Source organism: Hirundo rustica, chromosome 22 (genome assembly GCF_015227805.2).
Source record: "Hirundo rustica isolate bHirRus1 chromosome 22, bHirRus1.pri.v3, whole genome shotgun sequence".
Taxonomy (NCBI): domain Eukaryota; kingdom Metazoa; phylum Chordata; class Aves; order Passeriformes; family Hirundinidae; genus Hirundo; species Hirundo rustica.
In genome coordinates, this window is record NC_053471.1 from 5,210,437 (window position 1) to 5,221,614 (window position 11,178).

The 11,178-nt window shown below is 51.0% G+C and overlaps 1 protein-coding gene across 1 annotated transcript in view; it reads right to left on the bottom strand.

The window, feature by feature from the left end:
• Positions 1–7,089, bottom strand: part of SKI (SKI proto-oncogene) — a 96,649-nt gene extending 89,560 nt beyond the window's left edge. Inside the window, exon 1 of the mRNA XM_040084488.2 lies at positions 5,388–7,089. Coding sequence (XP_039940422.1) covers positions 5,388–6,299 — 912 coding nt within the window. The 5' untranslated portion in view covers positions 6,300–7,089. The remainder of the gene's footprint in view (positions 1–5,387) is intronic.
• Positions 7,090–11,178: the final 4,089 nt, after the last annotated feature.

Sequence of the window (11,178 nt, forward strand, 5' to 3'; positions counted from 1 at the left end):
ACACCAATGCAAAGGCGCCTCTCAGCAAGTGCAAACACACCCTCCCGGGTCAGCCAGCCCCAGCCAGCGATAACTGGGCTCGCAGCCTGCCAGGGACCAGGTGTCGGGCTCCCAGCGCATCCAAAAAATGAGCGGTGTTTACACGCATCTTCAAAGCGTGCTACTGTTTGGGCAGAACACACGCCCAAGCCCGAAACCACAGAAATGGAGAGGCAAGCGAGACAGCCCAGACAATGGAGGGAGAGGCAGAGGTTTAAATATTTTAGGCAGCGATTTTCAAAAGCAGAGATTGCATATAATTCCCTCCCTAATTCAAGAGAACTGACTTGAGGAACTTAGGAACTCTTCTGGAGCAAGAGAGCCGTGGTTGACTCAACACCATTAGATCATTGGCAGCAAACTCTTTGTCCAACACACATGCACGTACCTGCTGCTTTGTTCTCGATCTACAACATCTGTAAAACTGTTTGCACGCTTGGGAAAAACTGCTGAGGTTTGCTTAAACACTGTCCTCTCCCTGGGTACACGGAATTTCCTTCAAGCTGGTGTCACTTTTGAAGTTCAACTTTTAAGCTGTAAAAGGCTTCTGAACTAAACTACTGCCCCAAGACGTCAATGTTACTGTTTTAGGGACTTCTAAATTTTTACTGGAGAATCTCTAAAACAATTCTTGAACATGAGCTAGAACACACGACTTCAATATTCCATGGGAAAACAACCAAACCCTCAGTTCTCAGGTAGAAATCTTTCAGCAATATTTTTCATGTTTCTACCAAGAGGAATAAATCCATCCTGCAGTCCGAACACCACTGCCAGGGAATAAACTCATAATCTCTCTGCTACACCCACCACAGGATATACCTATTAACAAATAAAGGTTTCTACTGCCAGGAGGCAGAAATTCAGGATAAGACACAAATTCCAGCTCTACTCCTGCAGCCTTTCAGGTGTCCATAAAGCACAGCACAGCAACCCACGGGCAGCACCTAAAAGCCCAAGTCCTCCCTCCAGCCGCGCCAGCGCCGCGCCGCTCCGCTCGCAGCAATTTGGGTTCTTTGATTCTGCTGCACACTTGACCTGGCTAAACCTTCCTCCAGCTGAGCGAGCTGCATGTTGTGGCAGCGCTGGGTTGGGAGGCATTGTGAAATAAAGTGGGAGGCCTCATGTGCTCATTTGTGTGTCAGTACCCAGAATGCTGCTTCTGGCTTCCAGCTACTTCATAGAAGTGCTGCTGGGACTTGAACCGTGGGAACACGGCAGCGCTGGGTGTGTGGGTGTGCTCACACGCGTGCAAGGACAGCTCTGGCTCTCCTGGGCCCTGCTCACAGTCCTGCTCCGGGTACAGATGTCTGGCACACAGGTGGGGAATCTCAAAGGGCTGTCAAACGTTGCTCGGTTCAGTATTGGAGAAAAAGGGTTCAAAATAGACACAGTCAAACCCACCCTGCTCTTCTGGAAATAGCAACCAACAAAGCCTTCAGGGCTGCGTCTGAACTAATTCTGTGTGAGCGGAGCATCCTGATGTGAGGCAGGCAGGGAGCTCTGTCACACAGGAGGGGAGAGCAGCGCCACAGACACACCAAGGCCACATGGGTCCCGCAGGAGGGCACGCACCAGGAGCTGAGCCCGAGAAAAGGCTTTGGCACTGATGGTGAATTTCTAGGACCCTGTTTTGCAACCCTGTCAGGTTATTCACATTTTTAATTTCTAGAAATACCCCAGAAGGTAATGGTTGTGCTTTACAGCAGTAATGGTGGATGAGATGAGACAGGTAGGGAAACGGGACACCCACACGAGTAAAAGCCGTGCTGGTGCAGAGAGAAAGCAAAGCACAACAAATCCTGCACGGAAAGGTGGAACACCCAGTGAAGGACACAAAATAAGTAAAATGGAGAAGTTGTATGGCTCAAGAAGAGAAAGAGCTTTGGAAAGTGGCAGGAAGGTAAAAGACTTTATAGGAGGTCACTCATCGAAGCATGAACAAGGAGGATATAAAAACCAAAATTTTAGAAGAGGGTAAGGAATGTGAGGGACCGAGGCCTTTATGGTCCCTGCTCTAGTGGGGGGCTCCAGCTGTCACAACTCCCTCCAGCTTTTGCTTAAGACCCTTTGCTGACTTCACACAGATCTGGGCAAAGGGTTCTTCTGCAAGTGGCAAGACCAGGCAACAGGAGCTTTGTTCAACCAACACAGCTGACAGAGAGAGGAAATCTCTGCATCTACACATCCATCTCCTGGTACAGAAGGATGGATATGCACTACAACTACTTGATGTAGAGAGAAATATGCACTGGGAATGAAATAGCTAGGAAAAGATACGCCTTGTAGCAAAGCTTTAAAATCACGCCAAGGAAAAAAAAAAAAAAGGAAAAGGGAAGGGGAAAAAAAAAAAAAAAAAAAAAGGGGGAGGGGGGAAAAACGGCAGTTCTGCCACTACACTGAATCTGCACCAGGGGTTTGTGCCAACACAGCTCCTCCATTTAAGTCAGACCCTTAAAAGGCAGAGCTGTGCTGGCAGAAATCTCCAGACCTCATCACAGAAACCTCATGGAGACACATGAAAAGGTCAAAACACTCACTGCTGCTTAAACAGCCATAAAATTGGTCATATGCATCCCATGCAACCAACATACTACCAGAGCGCTAGGGAAAACACACCACACAAAATGATGTGAGTAAACACACAGAGAAATAAATAAATTGGGAAACTGAAAAAAAAGGCCCCTCCTGAAAGCAGAAAACCCAACATCTGACACAGCAGCTTATGGCACACCACACACACAAACACCTCTGTGTGAAACAGAACAAAGCAAAGCTGAGATCTACATCAAAAAGGAAGCCCACCACAAAGACACGTGTGCTTCACCTTTTCATCCCCGAGACAGCCAGAGCCCCACAGCCACACAAAACCCACGCAGGATTTAACACACACGGAAGGGGACCATCCTGTCATTTCCTCACTAGGCAGCTAAACTTTACTCCAATGTTACTTGCCCCTGGCCACAGCCTACCAGTCTTAGAGTCTGATTAAATCTCTCCGTAATTATCCGCACACACTGCTACAACACAAATGACCTTAGCATATGATATCCGTTGGCTAAGCCCAATGGAAAAAGACTTCAGGAAAAGGAAGGATAAGCGTACAAAACTTTGCCAGCACCGTCAGGGTCTCCTCAGGACTGCACTGCTTTAACAGAAGAGTCCTGAAGGCCGTGCAACTTAATATGAGGCAAAACATTCTGTTTTCCCTACCCCATCGTCTGAGCACACACCGCTCTGTTCTTCCCCACCTCACTCCTTGCCACCTTCCAAATGGATTTATGCAGGAGACTCAGCATTTCAACATGAATGGACTTCTGGCAAAATATTCCAGAAAAGAGATGGCCACCATTTCCTCGCACAATTTTTGGCATTCACTATTAGATATCTTCAACTCTGCAAGAAGTGCTGCACTCCAGGCAGATTTTGGAGGGTGAGGGAAGAGTGTTTCTCCTGTTCTGAACTAGGACCTATGAAAGGGTCCCCAAAAAAACTGAGGCACAGCCAAGCTTTAGTAACCTTTCCTTGCTCTCCTTCTGCAGCCTCGCCTGGAGTGTTGGATAAATGATGCAGTTGAAGAGAACACTGAAAAAGCCTTGCAAGAAAAGGAAAGCATTTCTCTACTAACATACATTTTAATTAGACTCTGGAAATGACCAAGCCAGGGGAACAGGATCTTTCTACAACAAGAATATGGAGATTTCTTAATTTTACTTCCCAAAGAAGCATGCCCTAGAAAATTCCTTTCCCAGCATGAAAAATGTCTCCAGTTTGAGAGCCATATTCTCACATCCATGTAGATCTATCCCACCATTCCATCTCGGCACATGACTGACAGAGAATAGACAAGCCATTAAAAACACATCCACCTCCAACCACGGGGATAATGTGCCTCATTACAGCCCAGCTTTGTCACAGCGTCCTGACACTCCGGGGAGGAAAAGGAGGGGTGAGGACAAGGACTGAGCCGGGGGCCAGGAAAGAAACTGGAACTGGAAGAGTGAGACTCTGCTTCTTAATCCAGAAGTGTGCAGCCCGGTCAGATGGGCTCAATAGGCCTCCTAGTCTGGTTACGGAATTACTGTACTGTTTGCACAGAATATTTTTTTTTTTAAATCTGGGTTTTGCTTGGGTATTTTTGTTGCACTGTTTTATAAATGAAAGCTCTACCTTAGAATGTGTGTCTGCCCCTTTAAACAGGTTAAGTTGATGCAGAATTTTCACAGTGGGCTTTAAACATCGTTTCTCTTTTCCAGGCTTGTGTATTGCCCTTCCACTCCAGGCACAAAAACCCAAAGTTCGGAAATCTCTGACAGCGAGGCAGAGCCCAACCAACAGCCCTGCAGGGGAGAACTCGGGAGGCAGGAGTTTGCTTTCCCCTCGCAGCGAGGGGAAGGAGCAGGAAGCAGAACTGCTCCTGCCCAGCCAGTTGCACCATCCCAGGAGCCAGACACACATCCCGCTGTCTGCGAGTCCCCAAGGCCTTGCGGCACTGCTGCCCATGGAGCAGGACCGCTGCCAGATGCCAAGGCAGCCTCCCACCCACACACCAGGGATTCTGGGATCTAAAGGCAGCTCAGACTGAAAGAAAAACAAGTGGCACATAAAAAAAAAAATGTGCTTTGGCTGTCTGGCTCAGCACCGCATGGAATACCTCAAGAAGCTGCTGCAGCTGGCCCTAGACAGAGTCCTTTGCTGGATGTATACATAATCCAATATACAAAAGCCTGTCTGCTGGGGAAATTTAGGCTCCACAGGGATACTCTAAAAGCAGGGACTTCACCGTTCCCGTTCCGAACACTTCATCTATAAACCAGTAACCTGCACTAGCGGCACAATTCTTTTTCTTAACAGCCACGTTTTATTTCCACACAAGCGTTTAGAGCATTCAGCCCGCACCTCCATCCCTGGCGACACTCAATCGACCAGAAAAGTGCAAGGACTTGTGTCTGGAGCCATCAGGACCTGCTCCTTTTTCTGGCTTCTTCCTTGCCTTGACCCCTGAGTGAAGAAGCCCATAAAGACCCGAAATCACGCACTGCCAGATAAAGTCTGGGGCAGTGTGATGGGCTTCTATAAGATCAAGTAGTAAAATATACATAGTAAAATATACAACTACACATAAGTAATTTAAACAAACTCCAACCACCGTGCTCAGAGCACAACCAGAGAAATAAAGGTGCCATCTCGAGCACTGCTCCTCCAGTGACACACACGCGGGGAGAATGGAGAACACCAGTAAAATTGCTAAATGACTCCAAGGAAAAGAAGCTGGTAACAATTTGGGTATATCGATGAATGTTACCGAAATTCCCCCCGCCCCCTTTAAAATTACAGGCACCACTTACCCGGGGGGCTTTCCTCTTGTATTTGTTGTTATAGTCAAATTTTTCTTTCATTTCATCTAAGAGCTGGCCCAGTCTAGCTTTCTCCTCTTTCCCAGTATAATCCTGGCTGAGGAGGATATAGGATCTCCAGTTTGCAGAGTCAAAGCCCCAGTGGCAAGTCCTGTTTTCCAGCGATTTGTGAGAGTGGACCACAAATTTGTGAGGTGGGTACATGAGCCTGCAGTCCAAGCACTGGATGCAGGCTGCGCTGGGGTTACTGTAAAGCTCTGGCACCAGGAGTCCCTTACACTTCCCAAAGCACTCATGATACACCTTGAAGCTCTTCTCCGTGAGCTCCAGCTCAATCGTGCTAGAGAATTCCTTCTTGCAGTGGGGAGGATAGGTGCCACCATAAAGCAAGGCGTTACAAAGCCTCTCAGCATCAGTTTTCGTGATGAGCCCGCAGGAAGGAGCGGAGAAGGGCAGGATGCCCATGACTTTGAGGATTTCCAGCTGGTCAGCAGTGCATCTGGAGCAGTAAATATGTAGCTCATCACACACCGAATTAATCTGCTGCAGGGAGAAGTCCCTGAGCACCGAGTTCAGGATCTGGGGCAAGCAAAGCCGCTTCTCTCCGCCCACCACGAAGCAGGAGATGGTTTCCCCTTCCAGGATGGTCTCGCACCTCTCGGTCGATCTGTCCGAGGGCATGAAGAAGGGACCAGGCATGACCGGGGGAGGCTGGATCGGGGGCAGATGCAGTACAGGTTCCGCTGGGTCTTTGCCATTGTCTTTCTTGTACATCTCCTGTGCCCATCGTGCGGAGAAAGCAGCAGGGCCACCCAGGGAGCTCATAGAGCTCAGATGAAACTGTTCCAAGGTCTTCTGCAGTCCTGGATGAGGCTGGAAGCTGCTTCTACTTACAGTCTCCATTTTTTAGTTTCTATTCCCAAAGCAAACAGCAAAAATCCCCAGTTATCTTCCACCCTGGTGCAAATCCACTTAAGGGATTTTTTTTAAGGAAAAAATATGAACAAAATAAAACAACCCACCCTTGTGTTTTTCCTCCTTCTCACTCAGCAATCCACTAACGGAGAGGAAATAAATCCTTTTGTATGCGTGTCTCTCTCTTCTTTCTTTTCTCTTGATTCGCGTTACAATTTCAAACCCTCCAAGTCTCCAAGCTGCCCCGATGGAGCACAGAATCACGGCAAAAAGAGGTCTTCATCCGAGCACTCACCCCCTCAGCCAACCCCCAGGCAAACCAATCCCTCCTCCCACACCTCCAACACACACTCACTCACACACACACACCACCCACAGAAACACAAAAAGTCTGTGCCACGCTCCGAGCACCCGGGGCTCAAATATGTTCTGGCGGCTGCTGCTTCTCCGCAGTGATCCCCCTTCTGTCCATATCCACCGAGGGAAGGCGCGGGGGAGGAAAGTGAAAAGCAGGAGGAGGCAGAAGGCTCGGTCTGTGGAAGGAACAACGCAGGAGAAAAGGCCCAAATCTCCGGCACTGCCAAAGCGGCGCGGGGGCTCCGCACGGGCGAAGAGCGGCTCCGCTGCCCCTCGTGGTCCCTCTGCTCGGCCTGGGAGGGCTCCTCGGCTCTCGGTTCGCCTTCCTTCCCTTATTTCTGCCGGTGCTCTCGTTGTGCCGTGGGGAGCCGCGGTGAGAGCGCGCACATCCTCCCAGCTCCTCTTTCCAGCAGTGACTGAGAGTGCCTGAGAGCTGAGCTAATGCAGGCGGGCTCAGCCTCCCGCCCTCCGCCTCCCCCCCTCTGTTTGTTGGTGTCTGCCTCAGTCATTGAATCCCGGCCAAGAATGTGACCAACTCCCCGGGCCGGGCTCTTCCAGGAACAGCGCCCGCCTCCCGCTTCGCGCTGCGCCCAGACCGGCCGGGATGTGCCGGGATCAGCCCGGCCGAGCCGAGCCGGTCCAACCGAGCGCGGCCGCGCCGAGCACAACCGAGCTGATCCAAGCCCAGCCGCGCCGAGCCGAGCTGGGATGTGCCGAGTCCAGCCGAGCCGAGCCGAGCCGTGCTGAGTAGTGCCTAGCCAAACCGAGCCGTGCCAAGTCGAACCGTGCCGAGCTCGGCCGAACCGAGCCGAGCCGAGCCGCAGCACGGGCGGGCGCGCAGCGCGGCCCCGGCGGCAGCGCCGGCGAGGGAGGGAGCGGGGGGAGGATAAACTGCTGGGTTCACGGACCGCCGCGCCGCCAAGGAGGGGCGGTAGGGCGAGGGCTTTTTCCCTCTCGCCGCTGGATTTCTGGCAGCGGTGAAATGGAACAGGCGCGGGGAGCGGCGCTGGTCGCGCTCGCACGGGCACGGAGCGTGTGTGAGCACTCACGGCGCCCTGCCCGGCTTCAACTGCGGGCACACGCCCCGCGCCGACAGCAATCACAGGCGTGAGAGAGCGACTGATGGGCGACAACCGCGCGGGACGAGAGCGCATCCCCGGGGCACCGGAGCCGCGAACCCACTGAGCGCTATAGGGGAGCGACACACGTGTGCTTCCCTGTCCCGACACACGTGTGCTCCCTCGCTCGGACACACATGTGTTCCCCGCTCCCGGCACACGTCACACGCTCCTTCCACCCACAGGCGACGCTCAACGCGTGGAAGGAGCGAGAGGCGCAACCGCAGCGCGGGCGGGCAGGGGCTGGGGGCTGTCCGAGCCCTCGCTGGAGCAGGAAGGCAGAGGCAGCACTAAGGCAACGCGGGTGGCACACAGGCGGGTGGGCTCCTGGGCTCTCACCCGCGGGGCCGGGACTGCCCGGTGTGTCCGGGCTGTCCGGTGTGTCCGGGACTGTCCGGTGTGTCCGGGCTGTCCGGGACTGTCCGTGCTGTCCTGGCTGTCCGGAGCTGTCCAGGCTGTCCGGTGTGTCCGGTGTGTCCGGGACTGTCCGGTGCGTCCGGGGCACCGAGCGCCCCCCGCACGCCGGGGACGAGCGCCCTCTACCGACCGATGAGAAATCACCGCGACCGCCCCGCACAACCGCGGCCGGGGCACGGACACCACTGACCACTGCCCAGAGCACGGACACCACTGACCACTGCCCAGAGCACGGACACACACTGTGCATGGCACGGACACACACTGTGCATGGCACGGACACCACTGACCACTGCCCAGAGCACGGACACACACTGTGCATGGCACAGACAGTCACTGACCATGGCACAGATAGGCACTGACCATGGCACAGACCCCTACTGCCTGGGGCACGGACATATCCACTGCCCCTAGCACAGACATACACTGCCCATGGCATGGACGTACACTGCCCCTGGCACGGACGTACACTGCCCATGGCACGGACATACACTGCCCCTGGCATGGACGTACACTGCCCATGGCACAGCCAGTCATTGACCATGGCATGGACACCAACTGACCATAGCAAGGACACCCACTGTCCAGCAGCACTGCCAACTCCATTAAGGATTTGTTATTCAGATCAGGAGTGAGATGTTGTTAGTTTCTATTAATATCAAATTTCGAAGTGAAAAAAAAAAGTGTCTTCTCCCATTTTCCATGGACTACACACCCAGAATTCTAACAAACATTTCAATCACCACTTAGCATCACCATAAGGAACAAGCTGAAAAGGTTTCCACTGTTATCTCAGAGCTCTGTCAACTGTGTGCCAAAAAGGGCTGGGGAGCACTTTCACACCAGCACAATTGTTAATCGTGTTTGTAATGCAACAAGGACTTTAAGCACTGCTCATCCATAGAGTGTGACTGAGGGACACAGACATTGAATTTTGGACAGTCTCCTCTGGAAGAGTTCAGCATGGCAGTGGAACAGCAGCGAAAACACATTGGGACAAAAGAGGAGGAGCAAACAGACAAATATCCAAACAGTGCTTAAAAGAGCAATTGGAAAACAAACCCGCTGTGATTTACTCAGACTCATTGTAATGGGGCAGGGCACCAAGCTCTTCTGTTTTATTTGTACTTTTATATTATGAAATCCCATTCAGAATAAAGGGAGAAGGTCTAAGAGATATGTAAGAGCTTTGACCTTGCCCCTAAGTCAGCATTTCCCCAGAGAGGAACCCACTGTCACATACCCAACCATCAACCCTCAAAGTGCTAAAAGGCTTCAGAAGAGCAGGAAACAAACACATTGGTCCAGATCAGCAGCTGTGTCTTCATGTGCTCAGAGAAGACACTTGGGGGATCTTCACCAAAATGCTTTAATAGAAAGCCACTGGTAGCAAGAAGGACCCTTGAAGTTTCTGTTTATACAATCCATCACACGTGGATTTGGTGATCCATGAGAGGGATTTTCAGATACTGCCACAATACCAAGGTCTAAAGATGGGATTTAACAATCTTGGCCGTACAGTCCTTGCTGATGCCTGATGCTAAAGGAGTTACCACATTAAGATAAAGCAGAGCTAGGAATATTCCTCACTGGGTAACAGGATAATCTAAAAGGTTTTAGTTAAGAATATATTTTTTAATTATATCCTGCAGAAGGTACATATGGTACCTTTGGATAATATGAGGGACATCCATCCACTCCATCATTTCCAAACTGAAGGGTGTGCTTTGGTAGAATGAAAAGCCCTCCCAGCATTCAGCCTCCTCTTAGAGAAGCTCTGACTGTGACTGTGACAAGGGAGAAGCACCAGACACACAGTGAATTCCCCCAGGGCTGTGGCAGTTGGCCAGACTGTCATCAGAGACACTCGGGTACAATGGGGACCAGCAGCAGGATCACTCCCTAGATGGATTTAGTGCAGTTTCAGGCTTTTTTTTTAATTCACTAAAATATAAATGGTCAGATATACTCAAACATCACATATGGAGTTCCTGATTCTTTTAAAGAACCAAACTAATGCCTGCAGGAAATTTGGATAGCAATGGAAAAACTTCTCAGCTCTGGAAGCTGGGTTTTTGGTTTGTTTTTTTTTTCACCCCCTCTCCCTCATCCCCTAGTAAAAAGGACAGCAAGCAGTAGCTGCAGTTCATTTTAAGAGAGGTGCCATTTTCCCTTCCAAATAACTTTTTAATGCAAGTAAATCATTGGATCGTGCAACAGATTGTTTATGGGTGGAATTCGTAAATGGAATTCCTGGAGCAGAGGGGACTACCAAAGAGACAGGAAGGATGGTCTTGTGGTTAAGACAGAAAACTCAGGACATCTGGGTCTATTCCTAGATCTCCCACAGATTTCCTGTTGCCTTGGGCAAGTTGCTCAGTCTCTCTGTGCCTCAGTTTCTGTATCTGCCATACTCAGACAGTGAGCAATTGGAGTGGCAGCTTCCAAACCGAAAGCCATGACGGGACAGAAACCAAGCCTCTACTCCTGCAGTAACAACACAACTTCCAGGTCTTTACATCCCACAGACCGTGCAGAACTAAAGAGCAGCAGGGCAGGAGGAGGGGGAGCAAAGGGAGCTGTCATGTGGCATTAAGGTGGCAGCGGCTTCTCAAGTCTCTGCCTCTTGATGACGGACTGTGAGCGCCGCATCTTAAAATCAGATTAATCTGTCCCCCGGTCACTGTTTGTCTTGCTCCAGTTCCAAAGCCCTGGAGCTGGAGAAAGGAGAGGGGAAAATATCTCTGAGGAAGGGCCCTAACACCACAGTGTTTTTCTCACTCTCTCCCTCTTCTCCTCCCCCTCTCCATTGGCTTCAAGGCCAACAGCTCCTGGAACACAAACACTCTTGTAAACTTCTGAACCACACAGCCCTATGGTGGGTGGGTGTTTGCTCCCTGCCTGCCAGTTCCAATCCACCCACAGATTCCAAAGGCCCAGAACAAAAAGCAGACTCCATTTTCCATATTTAACAG